At 50.2% G+C, this 19,206-nt stretch overlaps 1 protein-coding gene across 1 annotated transcript; it reads right to left on the reverse strand.

The window, feature by feature from the left end:
• Positions 1 to 8,441: 8,441 nt before the first annotated feature.
• Positions 8,442 to 12,688, reverse strand: Krt13 (keratin 13). The gene is made up of 8 exons (XM_006992863.4): positions 12,146 to 12,688; positions 11,105 to 11,187; positions 10,774 to 10,930; positions 10,441 to 10,602; positions 10,201 to 10,326; positions 9,888 to 10,108; positions 9,076 to 9,101; positions 8,442 to 8,778 (listed from the first exon to the last, which is right to left on the reverse strand). The coding sequence occupies exons 1-8, from the start codon at positions 12,626 to 12,628 to the stop codon at positions 8,702 to 8,704; spliced, it is 1,335 nt and encodes a 444-aa protein (XP_006992925.1). The 5' UTR covers positions 12,629 to 12,688; the 3' UTR covers positions 8,442 to 8,701.
• Between the last annotated feature and the right edge of the window lie 6,518 nt (positions 12,689 to 19,206).

The following is a 19,206-nucleotide window of genomic DNA, read 5'->3' on the forward strand; positions in this document are numbered from 1 at the left end:
CGGGCACTCTGCTGGAGTTGCTGAGGTCTCTGTGCCCTCCCCCCAGGTACAGTTTGGTGCCCGTGGGGGAGGAGATCCCCCATAACCAATCCTTCAAACAGTTCATGAGCTGGTTATCATGTAATCCACCTGTTTGGAGCTATGGGCAGGGCTGGAAGACCATTTCCCTTGTAGTCTTTGTCTTCCCTAAACCTAAACCATTTAGACCTTCCTGGTCACTGAACACATCCCAGAGATGACCAAGAGCAGAGAAGGAATAAAAAGAACAAAACCAAATAACTCCCAGATGCCTAAGCAAATCAAGAGAGCAGACCCTGAAAATTGCGGGCCCAAGATAAGCTCAGTGCTTCCACCTCAAACCTTGGACTTTCCCAAGCATAGGAGATGCCCTGCTGGCTCTTCCTCCATACAGTCATTTTGCAAAGCTGGCGTTTATGGCAGCATTTATGTGCTTCTGAAGTTGTGGTTCTCAACCTCTTAAAAACAATTTATAAGCTTCTCTCTGAGATTACTCAGGGAGGATGATTGGCTCTGACGAACACGCCCAGTGCCGTAGATACCTCCACAGCTGTCTGAGAGTGGCCCCATGCAGCTCTTGCTGGTCGAGAGAGTGGGGGTCAGCCTCTGCTCCCTCAGCTCTAGCCGCCCCATCAACAGCTTCCTGATGGCTGCTCATCTCCCAGCTCTCCGGCAAGACCTAAATCTACCCTGTCCCAGGGCTTCTTGACTCAGCATTGCAGACACTGTGGGTTGAGCAATCCTGAGTTGTTCGGGGCTATCCTGTACACCGTAAAGTTTCTGTGATATTTCTCACCTCTACCACCTGATGCCACTCTCTTAGAGAAGTGGTATCTATCACCCTATCTGTCCCCCTCTCCTGGCATGCCACTTGCCCTGGGTTTCTGGGTGGGAGGGAACTCACCCTAACTCCCTGTTCCCTTGACACAGGGAGCCCAAGTGGGAGGCCACAACAGAAGAACCAGGCTTTCCCAGGCTGACTGGGCCTGCTCATTCATTCATATAGTCGCCCATTCACTCAATAGGTGATGGGAACCTACGTTGCACCAAGCTTCTTCTAGGTGCTGGAGAGGGATGGTGAAAAGGATGAAGGTTCCGTATTCACAGAGCTGGCCTACTTCTTGGCCTAGTTATGAGGACCAAAATTGCCTAGAGACATTTTCTCCATCTCCTGGGAAAGGGAGGGTGGTGATGTCATCCCCATCTGACAACTGCTGGACCATGAGCACAGAGCCTGGGTGATCAGACCTCCCCTACACCCCCATTTTGTCTTCTGGGAAAACCATGGCAGAGTTTGCTTTCTCTGTTGGCCCACACAGGCAAACGGTTTAACCCCCATAAATCCAATTTGCCTTGTTAACCACACAGCATTTATCATGCAAAATAGGCAAGACAGAGGCCTTCTCAAACTCTCTACACAGTTTTTCTAACATCAAACACGCACTATCCTTAGGAGCAGGAGACCTGGACTCTGGGCCTAGCTCTGCAACAATTCCCCCAAATGAGCCCCATGCACTGTGAGCCTCGGCTGACCCATGAGAACAGAGGAAGGGCCTCACACATCCTGCAGTTAGCTGCCCACAAGCATTCCATGGAGACTAAGAGTTGGAGGCACACGGCTGTGGTTTATTCTCTGTCCCCCCACTGCCCCTGTCCCTATCACTCATCTACAAAATAAAGAGGAGTTTTAGAGGTTCAAACATGGCATGATGGAGGGAGCCATTATGGGGTTAGGGAGAAACCTGGTGCTAGGGAAATTCCCAGGAACCCACAAGGATGACCCCAGATAAGACTCTTAGCAATAGTGGAGAAGGTGCCTGAACTGGCCTTCTCCTGTATTCAGATTGGTGAGTACCCTAATTGTCATCCTAGAACCTTCATCCAGTAACTGATGGAAGCAGATGTGGAGATCCACAGCCAAGGACTGGGCCAAGCTCCTGGAGTCCAATCAAAGAGAGGGAGGAGGGATTACATGAGCAAGAGGGGTCCAGATCATGACGGAGAAACCCACAGAGACAGCTGACCTGAGCTTGTGGGAGCTCATAGTCTCTGAACCAACAGCTGGGGAGCCTGCATGGGACCAACCTAAACCCTCTGCGTGTGGGTGACAGTTGTGTGGCTTGGTCTATTTGTGGGGCCCCTGGCAGTGGAACCATGATCCATCCCTGGTGCATGAGCATGGCTTGTTGTAATGTGACCAAGGAGGAAATGAACTATCCCAGCAGGGATCTTTTTTTCCTGCTTCTCCAGACTTTGCTCAGACTATGTGGGCCACCACACTACCATGGAACCCCAAAGATAGCAGAGAAATCAGATCAGACAGTAGCCCATGGGACAACCAGGCCACCTACCAATGGACATCAATGAGAATAAGGTCACTCAGGATGGCCTGTGGCTGTCCCTCTTCAAGCAGTCTGCCAGCTCAGACTTCATTTTTCTGGTTTTCTCATATCTCTTGCTTTTACCTTGAGGTCCACACACAAATCCTAGAAAATTCTCTACCCTAGATGACACCTGAAAATTGGTTCCTTGTCCTGACATCTTCAGACCCCACCCAGGACCCCACCTACAGCTAATCCTCATCTCCTCTACACCACTGTTCTTTCCTCTTATACCAAGGAATTTGTTCAAGCGTGAAGTGCCTGGGATTTCTGGTCCCTCCACCTGAGAAGCCTGGTTACTATATATTCTGCTTTAAATAACCATTTCCATAGCTCCTGCCAAATGTGCTGCCAGCTGATGCCAGATTCCAGTACTGACATGCAGGAACTGGTAGGCAAAGTTGAAGAATGCATGGTGGGAAGTAAAAATACTTACAAGGAAGACATTTCTAGCCATTCGTTTAATTTTTCAAAAGGATCCAATGTCTCACTGGATTTTGATGGTGAAAGACTCAGGGCTCTTCATAGACCTAGGAAGGACAGGGTTACCAGATTCAGCAAGCAAAAACACATTCAATCTTTGGGGGCATGGTTATGCTAAAATGTTACTGTCTGTCTCTCTGCATAGCCCATCCAGCTGAGCACACTGGGATCTGCATGGAAGCCCTCAGTAGGGATACATCATTATTTAAGGGCCTCAACCAAGCAAGATGCTACTGTCCCTTCCCTCTGCCCCGTCACCATGAAATTAGCTGATCCTGGAGACAGGTCAATTGACATCCCTTGGGAAACCATGACCTCTGAGTCCTCTATGTCCTGTCTCAGCGACTGCCATGTGTGTCTTCCCAGGCTCCCTGAGCAGTAGTCAGAGATTTGGGGGCTAAGCCGTCATCCCTCTGATCTTGACCACTTCAGTGACATTGTACTCTGATCCCAGCTTCCTTCCACTAGGTGACTCAGCCCGAGCAGGAGTCTCAAGTCTCTCTCTGCCCTACTTCCAATCTCTCAGGTGTCCAAACTTCTGCCACCCTCCACTGTCCCCAGACCTCACTGGACTGGGGACAGTCTGAACACAAACTAGGTGACCAAGGAGGTCCTTCACCCACTCCCTGGCTGCCCTTCAATGGGGATCTTCAGGGGAGCTGATAAGGAATGACATTGACCTTAAACAGTGGCTCCCTATTCAAAACTCTAGGGCCTCAACTCTCCAAGACCCTGCTATGGTTTTAAAACTCCCCCTGGGTCTAGCTTACCCTCACTAGGCCTTGAAATTCCCACTTTACCAAGTCCATATTGCTCCAGAATATCAACTCCCCAAACACACACACACACACACACACACACACACACACACACACACACACACACACACAAATTTCTCCCCCAGAAGTGACTTTGGTTATTGCTCTGGGCTTTGAAAGTCTGCTCAGAATGAGCCATGTGTCTTGCCATAGTGAGTACCCAAGAAGCCACTGGGCCCAGCAGAAGAAAGTCATACCTCTCCAGTCCTCTTGTGACCATGCTCTGCCTTCATGTTTCAGGACCCAAAGCCCTCTCCCTGAGGGCCAGCTCTTCCTGCACAAGCATGCTGACCAACAGCTCCCATCTGGAGACTAAGGCCTTCTGCTCAGAGGTACTAAGTTCTTGCTCCCCTCATTCAGCTTTTATGATCTGAGAATTCCACAGCACTACCTTTCTCCCCAGTGTGTTAGAGAACCTGTGATTTATGGGAGATGCACTGTCAGGCATACTGGGTCGGGGACCTCAGTGTCTGCGTCCCCTCCATTCAAGTATCACTTAACTGAACCACAAAGCAAATCCTCCCCCCAAACGCCCCATTTGATTGGCTCAGCCGTCAGCATTTACAGATGCCGGGCAGTCCACATAACAACATGCCTCCTGCTAACAGCAGCATCTCTGTGGCCAGGCCTGGGGCTCCGGGCTATCATTAACTGCCCTACACGGCGCAGGTTTTACTTTCAAGCTTCTCGGAGATGCTCAGATGAAAGCAGCCACGTGGCTGTTATGACCGATCATGAAAGCTGGACGGAGGATACGTGCCAGACACCTGCCAGCTTTACCAAAAGCCCATCCCCCAACAGGTGCCTGAATAAGTCTCAGCAGCCACCCATCCACCTGTCCCCTACCAAACTCCATGAGGGGACACGATGTGCCCATCTCTCCCAGAGCCCTAGGACAGCTGCTCAAAGGTATAGCTCATGTAGCCTGCTCTCCACCAGCAGTCCCAAAAGTACCATCCAAAAGGACATAGGCTCCCTGAAGTACACAAACCCAAAAAGTGGGAATAAAAAAAGGGGGGGGGTTCCAGTAGGGACATGGGGGACTCTGAGACAATATATCATCAGGCCCTATTGACTACACCTTGCAATGCCATCCCTTCCCAGGCTTGTTTCAGGCTTCCCTAGGGTGGGACAGTGGAACTCCTCTTCCAGGAAGGCTAGGGAAGTCTCACACTTCTGTTTGGATGGTCAAAGCTGCCACCCAAAATAGATGATCCAAGTACCAAAGGAGTCTCAGGCATGGACTCTGCCCTCAGTTTCACCTTGTTCCCCACGTGCCTGGCTGCCATACCCAAATCTGGGGACAGACAGAGAGAGCCTCCTACTGGGACCGAATCTAAGGCCCCGCCCCCTCTACCTTGGGTCTCAACAGGTGACCAGAGGCCTGGGTCTGCTTTCTGGCATGAGTCTGCCCTCTGCAGGGCCCAGGCAGGACAGACAGCCCCACAGGATGATGCGCAGACGCATACTGGTCCATTAACAGGGGTGGAGCCTTGAGGACAGGGAGGTACCTTTTGCTCAAGGAGAGAAGCCAGGAGCTTCTTAAGAACTGCAACATTGCACCACCATAGTACATCACCTGCCGTGTGTCAGATTCTCCCACCAATCCACCAACCCCCACCTGGGAACCTGACCCATGGTACATCACCTGCCGTGTGTCAGACTCCTGGACATCACGGCAGATCATCAATCCTGTTGACTCTTGTCATCTGAGTACTGGGGCCTGGCTGGGAGTCCTGTTCCTCTCCCCACGTTACTGAAAGTGAACCTATGACCCTTGACAAAGTACCCATCAGCATCTCGGGAAGCCTTTTGGAACTGTGGATCCCGTCCTTTGAACTAGGTCTGTCACTTAGGAGGTCTGAATCGGTCTTCCTGTATGTAAAATGGGTGTGACGGTGACAGCTCTTGAACTGGTCAACGATGAAGTGACGTGAAGCTGAGGAACAGGGTGGTGCACGCAACGTGCAGTGTGTTGGCTATTTCGATCTGGTTGCAACCCTTTGTCCTAGGGTCCCTGCCTTAACACACACCATTCACAGTCTGACACAGATGTGAGTCGGGCGCCACCAAGGCAAAGCTGTTTGCTTACTACCACAGCTCTGGGAAGCAGCCACAGAGCCTGGTGTGGCCTGGGCACGGAGGACAACCCCCCAAGGGAGGGGCAGTGTTGACCCAGCAGGTCTTTTCTCCCTCAAGTGTCACCCCACATGGGTGACTAAAGTGACAGATGGAGTCCTAGGCAGAAAGACAGGATCCCCACCCCACCCCTCCCACCTTCTAGATCAGAGAGCTGGGTCGGCCTTATTCCCAGCTCAGAAAGCCTGCTGAGTGGCCTGGCAGAAACACCTGCTCCTGACCCGCCCTGCCCAGGTTCCCCAAGACACATGATGGGGCCACAGGAGTCTTCAGTTGGGGCTCCTCAGAGTCCTCCCTGGGATCTGAGTGTAAGACTCTCAGGCCAGACTTAGGGGCCCAGCTCCTGTCACTGAATGACTCCCCTCATATTCTGTGGAACGTGCCAATACCAAGTCACAAAAGACTCTTTGGCCTCAGGGACCAGAACCAACCAGGAGCACTCAGCTTTGACTGGCTGGGGAGGGGGACCCATTTCTTCCTGGCCTTGGTATAGTGTGCTCACTATTCCCAGAGCCCCTCAGTCCTCCATCTAGTACATTCTTTCAGCTCCTGTAAATACACTAGGTATGAGGATGTGGGTGACCCTGAAACTATTTCTACCTTAAAGGGAGTCACAGAACCAGAGAGGTCATGACCAGAAGTGTTGTTTGGTGAGCAGTGACTTACTGTGTGTCATATGTCCTGAGCCCTCAACTTTAATAACCCACAGGGGAGGTAGCAATTAGCAGGAGAGGAAGTGCTCGGAGTTAGTTCCTGTTTGTCTGAGAACTCCTTTAAAGGTAGAGGCCATCTTTTTCTTTCTCTTTCTCTAGAATCATTCCAATGTAAGAATACAATAGCACTCAAGAGAAAACTACAGACTAAACAAATTTCCCAAAACTCAAAAGGGGTTGGGAGTAAAGGCATGGCCTGTTTTTCTGTAATGCTTTAGCTCCTGGCAGAGTCCTGGATGTTGAACTTGACCTGAGCCCCACCTCCTTCTATAGTGGAGAACGGAGTGGGCTCTCCAAGAGTGGAGAATAGATACTGTCTCTGCCTTAGCTAGCCCAGGCCTGCCTGAGTGACCCCTGCGTGCCTAAGCCACTTGCATGTGGCCTGCAAGTGGGAGGAGTCTAAATTACACCAGGGTGGGGTGGGAAACTGCAGAGGAGAGACAGGAGAGGGAGGGAAAGACCAGAGAAAGGGGACAGGTGGCAAGGGTGCCAGAGACCCTCCAAGCCTCTAGCTGTGTGACAAAACCCAGATGTCACCGTGGAGGCAGGTTCCCCAGTTCATGCCTTCTTCTCTTCTTTCTACAAGTACTAGCTAAATCTTCTCCAAGATGAAAAGACACAGCCCTACCCCTAGGGCCACACTGTCAAAGTGAGGACAGGTGGGTACAATCCTGGGAGCACCCAGGGCATGCCACACCATCTATCTGTCATGGAGAAGGGTCATTCATCTCAATCTGCATTTTAAGAAAAACCTCATTGTCTCGAATAAAACAAAGATGTGCTCTGGAGAGCAAGAGAAGGAGGGTCAGACTGTAGAGGTCTCCTGTAGAACAAGGGCTCTCCAGGTGCCCAACCACATGGCTGCTTCACCAAGAGCATTTTGAGATAGCAGGACCTTGAGGTTCACCAGGGAGGTTCTTGTAGGGGCCAGGTTTGGAAAGAGGCGAGAAGAGGTCAGATCATCTGACCTGTGGGCCTCCAAAGGATCCTGGCCTTTCCTTGGTGGCCATGGATATCTCCAGAGGCATCTCTAAGCTATAGGACTTTACATTTCAATCCATCACCCCAGCCTGAGTGAAGGACAGAGTCAAACTGGAGGCAGGGAGGCCAGTGAGGATATTGTAGTAACATGTCCTGAAAGTTAGAGCCAAGGAAGATATGGGAGCTAAAACACTGTCCATGAGAAGGACTTATGGAAGACAAGGAGAGAGAGAGACAGAGACAGAGGGAGGGAGGGAGAGAGAGAGACCAAGATGATGCTGTCTTGAATTTCCAGGTCCCTGAGAGTGGAACAGGGATGAAACAATCTAAGAGGGTGGCCCTATAGATCTGTAGAGTTTGGAAAGGGGTGCCCTATGAACAATAAGACAGGTGAATCTGAAGCTGAAGAGGCAGATGTAGGGGTCATCAAACATGTGAGTAATTAGGCCCACAGACATGTCCAGGATGGTCCAAGGGGAGAGTAAAGAGCAGAGAGAAAACATGTCAATTTGTGTAGAATAAGCATGGCCAGAGAAGGCTATGACTTTAGGCCGGGTCTGCAGAAAAGCCGGGGAGAGCAGGGAGATCAGAGGCTGGGCAGCCAGAGACCAGGGCAGGCTGAGGTTCTGAGTGAGTCATAGGCTAATCCACTGGGTGATTGAGAGTTGTAAGATCTTGGGGTGTGCCAAGGAAAACAGAAAAAGAAGGATATCTCAGGCCAAAATGGAGTTATCAGCCTGGAAGGCAGCCATTTGGGGCTGGGATGCCTGTTCTGGGCCTCCATTTTCCCAAGATCCCATCAGTGTCTAAGTTACCTGCTCAGCCCACCTGTACCCACCTCACCCATAACCCAAATCAGGCCTTGGCAGCGGCCACCCTCAGAAACCAGGCCGGAAACAAAAACATTTGCAGAAAAGCAGTAATCTTTATTGAATTATCCGTTCTTTTTAGTAGAGGCGTTGAGAAACCAGAGTAGGAAGAAAGAGCAGGGAAGGGAAGAGAAGGCCTCCAATCAGGAGAGAAGGGGGCGGGTCCATCCTCGGAGGTTGTCAGAGCCGTGGGTCCTTCGTCCAAACGGAACTGGCTTCACATTCTGAGTCTTCTCATCCTACACCGTCAACTCTCCTCCTGAGGCTGCTGAAGGCCAGGAAAGGGACTCCAGGCTGAGTTAATACTTGCGGAAATCCAGGCGACCGGAAGTGGAGGGGGAGACAGAGGCATTGGAGGAAGAAGCAGTGCCATTTCCTGAGACAGAGAGAAGACAAGATGCTCAGGCTGGAGAAACCCCACCTCAGGCTGAGCCAAGACCCCAGGAAGGCTCACAAGCTCCTAAGTAGTCAAGGGTGTGTGGGTGGGCATTCTATTATTGTCCTCAATGGTGGCTTTCTCCAAGACAACCCCATGGCTCTGTGGGGCAGAGACATTGATGTAATTGTTTCCACCCAATTCCCTCCATCTTTGTACTTGGGAACCAGCACTGCCTCCCTCCCAGCCCACCTCCACCCAAGTTCAGCAATTCAAACCACTGAGCCGTCTCCTCACCTCCAGCGTTGCTGAAGCCGGTCATCCTGGAAGGGGAGTAAGTGGGGAAAACAGCCATGAGCAGAGGGCAATAGAGGACAGGTGTTTCCTGGCCCTCTGATGTAGGGACTCTGTCACCTTCCAAGAACCTTGACCTGGAATCTTTTCTGACATTGTCTCCAGCCTGGGACCTTCTTTCCCCCCAAGGTATCTACAAGGCATGCTTGCCTGTCTAACCTGTCTTGCCAATTTGTCTGTATGAAAGCCCTCAAAAGGAGATACTATTGGTCCCAAGATTTGGGGTATGTGGTTCACTAAGTTCTCTGTCCCCCACCTTTCTCCTAAGCCCACAGGGATGGCTTAGTCTCTGCACATAGTATGAAAACAGTTCAGTCAACACCTTCTCTCTCCTTGGTGCAGAAGCCAAGCAGGCACTCTGTCATGGAACTTATGTGGCCATCACAGACCACTACCTTGACAGCTTTGTTTGGCTGAACCACATCCTAACTAACAGCTGTCCTGGATTAAATGTTCCTTCCACATCCCTTTTCCAGTCTATCCACCAGAATAGGAATGGTTTCCAGTCTATCCAAAAACAGGGACCCAAATTGGGATGTTCAAAGGTATTAACCCTGCTAGCCTGCCTCAGTTCCTCAGTCTAACTGGGGAGAGGGGGAGGGGCTCTGACCCCAGCTCTTTTGCCAGACTATTTAAGTTCCAACAGAAGCTCTCCCCTCTCTGACAGGAGGAGGCTGATCTCTAAGACCCTGCCTGTTCTGGCAGCCACTGTTCCTGCGACCCCCTTCTCAAGACAGCAGGTGCCAGGGACCTACTTGGAATCCTGGCCCTCGAGCAGGCTGCGGTAGGTGGCAATCTCCTGCTCCAGCCTTGTTTTGATGTCCAGCAGCATCTTGTATTCCTGGTTCTGACACTCCATCTCACTGCGGAGGTCACTCAGCTGGGTCTCGATGCTGCTGATGAGACCCTGGATCTGTTGCAGTTGCAGGGCGTAGCGGCACTCTGTCTCAGCCAAGGTGCTTTCCAAGCCAGCTTTCTGATGGGGCAACAAGGAAGAAGTTATGGGGAGAGCCAGTCCAGAGGGAGACCTAGTAGTGGGGGGTACAGGGCACAGGCAGCAGAGGGTACCATGCTCAGCTGGGACTGCAGCTCGATCTCCAGGCCCTGGAGTGTGCGCCTGAGCTCTGTGATCTCTGTCTTGCTGGTCTGGATCATGGCAGCACTGGAGGACACTTCCTTATTCAACTCTGCACTCTGATTGCCAAACAGAGAGAAGGGGTGGTGGGGTTAGCAAGAAGTCCTGACCAAAAGCCATGCCCCGCCCCCCACTTAGCACCACCCAGCTATGTGGGTTAGGTACATCAGTACCTGCCTCTGGAACCATTCCTCGGCATCCCTCCGATTCTTCTCAGCCAGGGCTTCATACTGCTCCCTCATCTCAGCCAGCACACGGGTCAGATCAATGCCAGGGGTGGCATCCATCTCCACGTTGACCTGGCCTACAACCTGGTTGCTGAACTCCTTCATCTCCTGTGGGGTAGGAAAGGAAGATGTGAGAGGCTCCCCCTTCTCCTTATCTCTGAGTGACAGCAGAAGGTTCTGGAAGAGTCTTCAGGACCCCACCGTGGACGGCAGTGTCAGCCTGCAGCAGAGGGCTCTCCTTGCTCACCAGAGGTGGCCCAGCCTGTCATCCCCTCTCACCTCCTCATGGTTCTTCTTCAGGTAGGCCAGCTCCTCATTCAGGCTCTCAATCTGCATCTCCAGGTCAGTCTTAGATAGAGTCAGCTCATCCAGCACCCTGCGCAGGCCATTGATGTCGGCCTCCACACTCTGGCGCAAGGTCAGCTCATTTTCATACCTGAAACATTTTTAAGAATTAAAGCAAAGCATAAATAATATTAGACACATCCCACCCCCCACACTGAACTCCTCTACGATTCCAAGGCCTTGGCTCCTGAATATCCCAGTGTCCTCCACCAGATTCTTCTAATGTAAGAGTCTGCTGGGATGGACCTGAGGAAAACAGACTCACTTGAGCCTGAAGTCATCTGCAGCCAGCCTGGCGTTGTCAATCTCCAGGATGACCCTGTTGTTGTCTGTGGTGGCTTCCAGAATCTACAAAACACAGGTGGAACACTCTGGAACTGTGCATAGAAAGCAAAACTCATCGTCTTAACTGTGCTTGAGTGGAGACAAAGAAAGCACTCTGTGAAGCGCGACAGAGGCAAGGCCAGCACCTCTCCTTTCTCTTGAGCATTCCTCATCAAGTCAGGGTGGGAGAGGCCAATGATGGACATTTCAGAGGAAACACCCATTCAGGACATCTTCCGGTAGTCATATCTCAGAACTGCTACCTGTCTAGGCCACTGTCTCCAGAGCCTTCCCCTTAAAGCCAGAAGGGGTTCAATGTGACTCCAGATATGTTCTGGCCATGTCCCTGGAGCTGGCCTCCCAGACAAGCAAAGAGGAAACAGGTCCAGTTGAATCTCTTGCCCAGACATTTACAGTCTAAGCATGAAAGCCTGTCCTTCCTAACTGGGGCTTGATCCAGGCTGATAGATTTCTGTTCTAACAAGTTGGTGTCACGGTGTGACAGATGGGCATCACTGAGGACTTCCAGGCCCTGTACCAGCCTGAGCCTCTGCCTCTACACCCAACTGAGTCATCCTCCACTGAGAAGAAGTTTATACATGGTTCTTCCAAAATAAACAGTGAACGAAGATGCCTTTTCTGTGTTGGTTTTAGCCATTCACAGTGAGTCTTTTAAAATGTCATGTTTCCAAATAACTCAGTAGGTTAGGCTATAGCAACTGAGTCACAAGTAACAGTTCAGGAAGCCATAAAAAAAATCGGCAGGAGTAACAACACCAATAAACAAGAAGTATGAGAGGAAGCGTCTGGGTCACAGCATAAGAAAACTTCAGTAGTTGAGACTCTTGGTAGTGTGGAGTTAGAATTTTCCCCTGCAAGAATATGAATTCCATCCATGCCTGGTCCTCTGTGACACTGCATGTCCTAGCTCTTGAGGCTCTGCCCTGTACTAAGAAAGCCTTCTTAGTATCAGAGGCCTCACCTTATTCCGGAGTTCCTCTATGGTCTTGTAGTAGGCGCTGTAGTCCCTCTCTGGACTAGCGGGGCTCTGCCTCATGTGCCAGTCGCGAATCTTCACCTCCAGATCAGCATTGGCTGCCTCCAGAGCGCGTACCTTTTCCAGGTAGTTGGCTAAGCGGTCGTTGAGATTCTGCATGGTGATTTTCTCATTGCCAGAGATGAGGCCACCATCACCACCTCCAAAGTCACCAAAGCCGCCACCAAAACCCCCACCAAAACCCCCACCAAAACCTCCGCCACAGCTACCTCCAAAGCCACCCCCGAAACCACTACCAGCCCCTCCACCAAAGCCACAGCTCATGCCACCTCCGTAGCCTCCAGCTGACCCTCCGGTGACAAACCGGGAAGAGCAGGTAGAGATTTTCCTGCCTCCTCCAAGCTGGCAAGAACCAGCCCCGAAACCACCGCCATAGCTGGTGGAGGAACTCTGAAAGCGGCAGCTCATGGCGGGAGCTAGAGTAAGAGCAGGAGCAGACAGGAGCTGAACTTGACCAAGGCCAAGGAGGACTGTGGCTCTTCCTCGCTGGGCATGCCTTTTATGCACCTTCCACGGGGGTGGGACACCCTCTCTCCTCCCTTCCCCACCCTCTGACCGGATGCCAACTGCACCTCAGTTCCCACAAACCCAGTTACCTCTGCTCTCCAGGGTGGGTTGTGTCTTTGGGGGTGGCTTTTTTTCCTTTTAATCCTCAACAAAAGGGATGATTCAGAGGGAGCAGTGTTCTGCTTGAGACTGTCGTTTTGACAACCCCGAATTCTACTTCACCTTTCCAGTTAGGAACCTCGGTCCCAGCCCTGCCCAGTATTAGAATGGGGACTGAACTGCAATGGTCTGCCAGAGAGCCTCCTCAGGGGAAGGCCAGGCTGCAAAGTGGCCCCATGCTGGGTGGAATCGCCTTAGCCCTCACAGCCCTTCTTTCTGCCTCTAAAACATCTGGCTGGAATGTTCTGGAAACCCCTTAGCACTTCATCTATGCCAATGCACCCAACACTTCTGATGACAAACTTTGTTGGTCTTGAAGAATTAACCACCTTGAACATGTTTAGCCTGAGAACGAAATGGGTCCAGGGACTGGAGAGTTGACTCCATGGCTAAGAATACTTGCTGTTTTGGGCAAGGGCCTGAGTTCAGTTCCCAACACCCACATGAGAGCTCACAAATGTCTGTAACTCCAGTTCCAGGGGAATCTCATTCCTTCTTCTGGACTCTGTAGGCACCAGGAACACTCATGATGCGTGACATACATGCAATCAAACACTCATGCCCATGAAATAAAAATAAATAAATCTAGAAAGAAAGAAAGAAAGAAAGAGAGAGAGAGAGAGAGAGAGAGAGAGAGAGAGAGGAAGGAGGGAGGGAGGGAGGGAGGGAAGGAAGGAAGGAAGGAAGGAAGGAAGGAAGGAAGGAAATGGTTCAAAAAAGAAACTAATAAGAGACCCTAGGGGACCCCAGAAAGCAAACACAGTTGAGGAAACTGAGGCATGGGAAGAGGAAGTAACCCCACTAATATGCTCAGAGCCTAAGTACTTTACACTCAATTTCTTTTTTTTTTCCTTTAATTTTTCAGTTACATTTAATTATTTTGTGCACTGGGGGAACACATGTACTGCAGTATGCTGTGGAGGTCGGAGGACAACTGTCAGAAGTCAGCTCTCTCTTTCTACCGTGTGTGTCCCAGGAATGAAACTCTGCTGAGTATCTCTCCAGCCCTGTGCTCAGTTTCACCCATCTTAGCAGCAGCCCCAGGAGGTAACATTTATAATATCCCCCACTTTATACCCAGAAAACTGAATCTTAGATAGAACCAGAACTAAACCCCAAGGCTAGTTCTACCCTAAGACTCATTTTAGATCTATTTTTCACACAATAAAGTTTATAAAGCCTAAGTGTCTAATTGCCTTGTCACTTATGCACGCTCCTGTACAACCGCTATCCACAACTGAGTACTCGTAAACTCATGGTACCTTTCCTGAGAATCCACCTGCAGCCCACACCCCTAATAAAATCATTCTTCCAACGTCTGTCACCAGAGATGAGTCCGTAGGTTCTCCACCAGAGGCTACTTGACTCCCCAGAGGACATTTAACAATATCTAGAGTTGTTTGAGTTGTCACAAACCATTGGATGATGGTCCTGATGTGCAAAGGGTAGAGATAGGGGATGTCACTAAATATCTTGCAATGCTCAGGAAAGTCTCCGCAGCAATGAATTACCATACCCCAAAGGTCGACAGGGTTGAGGTTCAAAAGCTCTGGGTCAGTCCAACACATTAGGTTAATAAGCCATTATTCTGATTGTCTTAGGGCACCTTCCAAATCTGCAAAGGTTCTTGGGTTCCTGAGCAGGGCCCTCTCTCATGATATCTGCTTCAGTTTGTAAGCATTTGACTGAGAGACGCATAGAAGGTTGTGTCTTGGGGGCTAGGGTTAGGTTCTCTTCTGAAGACCCCAGAGTGTGGCTAAGAAGCTCAGGGACTGCACAAAGACACTGGTAGAGAAGGCCTTGCTGGTCCCACTGGAAGAAAAGGTCTTGAAGGGCCCCTCTCAGAACCTTGGATAGGAAAGAAGTTTCCAGGGCTGAAAAGGAAGGACTCAGCCTGGGACCCCAACCTTCCCACATCAATGGACCACAGCTACTGTGAATGGCCTCTTAGGAACAGGGTTTTGAGCTACAGGAGTATGAGAGCTTGGTAATACCAGGCAGGGGCTGAGGAGAGATGGCACAGGTGTGAGACCATCCCAGAACTCCCTGTGCTGATTCAGCAAGACTAGAAAAGAGAGCCCTGAGTCGGGACATTGTCACCTTTGTGTTCAGAGGTAAGGAAGTGGACCTGTGTTCACCCAGAAGGCAGGTGGTCTTGCCGGAGCAAGACCCAGGGTGTACTGGGGTGTTCAAACACCACGATGAGTCCAGGATTTGGGCTGACCCCTGACCCTGCCCAGCCCTCCCATCCCAAACTGATGGCTCAGCTCTCTCACTGGAAAGGCATGATTCAGCCCAAAGCAAGAGCCCTGGCTCTCTCGGTGAAGGATCAAAACTAACAAAAAGGTGATTAATGAAACCTGCCTGGCCCGAGGTGATGATGCCCCAATCCTCCTGGGTTGACGAGCAGGTTGGGGCCAACGCCTCTAAAGGTAACAATGTCACAGATCCTCCAAAGCCCTGGCAGAGCAAACATGGATGGCCATGACATGCCTCCCCTCACAGGGTCAGGGCACAGCCTCTCCCTCCCAGAAGGGACTCATGGTGTCTTGCTACAAGAATGCCCTCCACCTACACATTGTGACCCCCCAGTGCCTATGGGTACAAACCAGGCCCTTCGAGGGGAAGCGGAGCAGAGACTCATCTGGGTTCCCAGTCCCCATCTCAACACTCACAAAAACTCATGCTCACTTGTCTGACAGTTTTCTCCTTGGCTCTTTGATAAAACAACATGAAACTCCATCCTAAGGTCTCCAGCTGTTTCAAGAGCAAGAGAGAGAAAGCCACATGCATTCACCCCCAAGCTTAACACTAATACGTTGTCATTTAGCCTCATGTTAGGAGAGGGTGATTGGTGTTTATTGTTTTATTTCTTTACTTTTGAGACAGAGTCTTATGTCTGTAGCCAAGGACCTTGAACTTCTGACCCTATGTGTTTACTTCCTGAGTACTAGGATCACAGGCATGACCCACCATGCCAGATTATTCCAGGCTAGCAATCAAAACCAGCAGTTCACACATGCAAACCAAGCTCACCACTTACTGAGCTACATCCCCAGCTCAAGAGAGGATTTTTCAGATGAAGCAGGTGAGGTTCAAGAAAGCCAATCACTTGCCCAAGGACACCTTGAAGCCAAATTTTGAATCTGGCTTCTGATTCTGTCTATCCATACCCAGGGGTGGGGTGCTCAAGTCTTTGAGGAGTTCATTCCAGGATAGTGTGATTTATAGAAAAATATGAACATTTAGGGAGTTTTGTCTTGGGTTCCTGGCACAGAATTAAAACCCTTAATTTTTGATCCATGGGGACACTGGGGACACCTTTTGTCCTCATACCTGGTCTCCAGTGTTAGCCACAGACAGTCTCCAATCTCTCAGCTTTTTCTGATAACAGGAGCATCATGGTAGATGGTGCTGGGTGGGCTCATGGATGGGGGCTGGTCACCGGACTGACTTTCAGTCTTACCTGCCCAGCCCCCCTCCTCCAGGAAGAGGAACGCAGCTGGAGGCTGTGTTCATTAATCACGCCTGTGTGATGAAATCTCCACTCAAATGCTAAAGTATGCAGTTCAGACAGTCACAGTCGACGAACGAGACCATGCCTATGTGCCAGAAGGGTGATGTCCGCCAACTTGATGAGGACAATAATTCCTGTACTGGGGGCCCAGCTAAACCTCATCTATGTGTTTCTTCCCCCGACTGCTCATTTGGGGGCCTTTAGCAACCATGACAATGTTTTCCTGGATTCTGTGAGCTCCTCTACCCAAGAAGGGAGTCTTGGGGATCCATGACTTACAACCAGGTGTGACAAATGTTGCTGTAAACCTGGGGACTGTGCTGCCTATAACTGTCATCTGAAACAGGGTTTCTTCAGTCTTGTGGGCCTGAGCCAGAGCCTTTGGGGTCTGTACTAACTCCAGGGCTGGAGAGACGGCTCAGCCGTTAAAGGCTGGGTCACAGCCTTTGGGGTCTGTGTTAACTCCAGTTGATGTCAGAACTGCACTGACTGGTGTGATTTCCAGAGGGCATCACAGAAACGCTTGTTGGGGGGAACACCCCACACAGCAGGTCACATGCATGCTCTGAGTTGGTGAGATTAGCAGAAAAAAAGGAAGCGAACCCCATGGGCATGCCAGGGCCCGAAGCACTAAAGCTAGTCTGAAGTGACTTGGGAATAGTGCATGCCAAACAGGTACCTCTGAGGAAGGGGGACTGTCCTCTAGGCCTGAATCAATGGTCAGGAGGGGTCTACTCCTCAGTAGAGTCCTCTCCCTGGTGGGAGCCTTGGGACCCCTTGGGAGGTGGGTCAGCCATTCTCCACTCAGATTTCACTTAGGTCAAAGTACACACGCGGTGTTGAGGGGCTTGGGAGACGACTCGGCAGGTAAAAGCAGCACTTGCTGCCCAAGGCTAAGGACCTGATTTGGGATCATCAGGACTCATGTGTGAGACAGACACACAAAGTTCTATTACCACAGTCCTCCTACAGGAAAATGGGACGTGGGCACAGAAGACTCCCAGGAAGCGCGTGGGCCAGCTGGACTGACAGCAGCAGTCACAATCAAAAGGTCCTGCGTTAAACAAAGTAGATAGTGGAGACCAACACCCAAAACTGCCCTCTGACCTCTGCACAGCACTTCCATTCACACATGCGCACCTACACACAATCAATAAAATAGACACTATGTTGAACATTCTATCTGCATGATCTTATTTCAGAACAACTCTGCTCTATATACCATACTCTTATTCAGCTGGGGCAACTGAGGTACAGAGAGGTTAACTGCATTGCCCAAATTCAAAATCTCGGCCATCAGTTAGGATGTAGCTCTGCTGGTACCATGCTCGCCTAGCATGCATGAAGACCAGGATTTAAAGGTATAAACCAGGCACGGTGGTGCATGCCTGTAATCTCACCGCTCAGGAATTCAGAGTTCAGGGTTATCCTTGGCTACACAGTATACTTGAGATCAATCTGGGATATGTAAGAACCCATTTCAACACAAACAATCTTCTCCAGGGTCTGCATGTAAATCATTTGAAGTCTTTAAAGTATTATTCACAATCATTTGGCAATAATAAGCACATTATTTTCCTGAATTCTGTGAGACTGGTAAGGAGGGAGTCATAGAACCCCACAATTTGTTACAAATGGGGCAGAAGTTGTGGGAGGCCTGGAGACATGCTGCTTACAGTTGTTATCTGAATTAGGGTTCTATCTTGTGGGACTGAACCCTAACCTGTGAGGTCTTTCCTTTTTCTTTTTTTGGAGGGTGGGGGTGTTTGTTTTTTTGTTTGTTTGGTTGGTTGGTTGGTCGGTTGGTTGGTTGGTTGGTTTGGTTTGGTTTGGTTTGGTTTTGGTTTTTCATGACAAGGTTTCTCTGTGTAGTTTTGATGCCTGTCCTGGAACTCACTCTGTAGACCAGACTGGCCTCAAACTCACAGAGATCCACCTGCCTCTGCCTCCCAAGTGCTGGGATTAAAGGCGTGCGCCGCCGCCGCCGCCACCACCACCCTGCTGTGAGGTCTTTTCTAACTATGGTTGTGTCAGAATTGAGCTTGTGTCAGATTTCCAGTAAACATCACAGAATTTCTTGTCATGTGATCTCAAAGAGGAGAGGATCGTTGTTCGCTGCTTTATTATTTTACTTTTGAGACAGAGTGTTTTCATAGCTCAGGCTGCTCTCAAAAACATCATGTAGTCCTGAATGACCTCAAATAAATTACATAGCCACGGCTGATCTTGAACTTCTGATCCTCCTACCTCCACATCCCGAGTGCTAGGATTACAAGTGAGTGCAATCACACCAAGTTTACTCTGTGCTGGGGCTCAAACCCAGGGCCTCATGCATGCTAAACAAGCTCACTACCCACTGAGCTACATGTCCAGCCTGGGATGTTTTTTTGTTTTGTTTTGTGTTTTTCAAACCTGTTTTTTCAGATGAAGCAGGTGAATTTCAGATAAGCAATTCATTTGTCTTAGGACACCTTGAATTCAAGTTTTGAATCTCAGCTCTTGCTCTGTCTACCATACTTAGTGGTGGGGTACTCAGGTTTCTGAGTTCTTATCCCCCATGCAAGCACATCTGCTGGCCTTTCCAAGCTCAGCCATCGCTAGTATCTGGACAGTGGATGGTCCTGCTCCCCATGGTGGCCTATGACATTAATAGTTTGCAGTATCAGCCTTTCCAGTGGCTTTGACTGATCTGAGTTCCTAAGCCCAGGGGTTTATGGGAGTGCTCACTCAGTGAGGGACTGCCATAAGAACTGTCCCACCTAATAACCTCTTTTCACATTTAGGAAAACTGAGGCCTGGGACA

The sequence above is a fragment of the Peromyscus maniculatus genome, chromosome 8, assembly GCF_049852395.1.
Source record: "Peromyscus maniculatus bairdii isolate BWxNUB_F1_BW_parent chromosome 8, HU_Pman_BW_mat_3.1, whole genome shotgun sequence".
In the NCBI taxonomy this organism is placed as follows: Eukaryota; Metazoa; Chordata; class Mammalia; order Rodentia; family Cricetidae; genus Peromyscus; species Peromyscus maniculatus.

What these genes read in the sequence shown, in the direction of transcription:
- Krt13 (XM_006992863.4), bottom strand. Translation starts at nt 12,628, where the DNA reads ATGAGCTGCCGCTTTCAGAGTTCCTCCACCAGCTATGGCGGTGGTTTC. An exon ending in AGGAATGGTTCCAGAGGCAG is followed by an intron (nt 10,327 to 10,440) that starts GTACTGATGTAC and finishes TTTGGCAATCAG; the next exon opens with AGTGCAGAGTTGAATAAGGA. An exon ending in CTCGAGGGCCAGGATTCCAA is followed by an intron (nt 9,102 to 9,887) that starts GTAGGTCCCTGG and finishes CTCCCCTTCCAG; the next exon opens with GATGACCGGCTTCAGCAACG.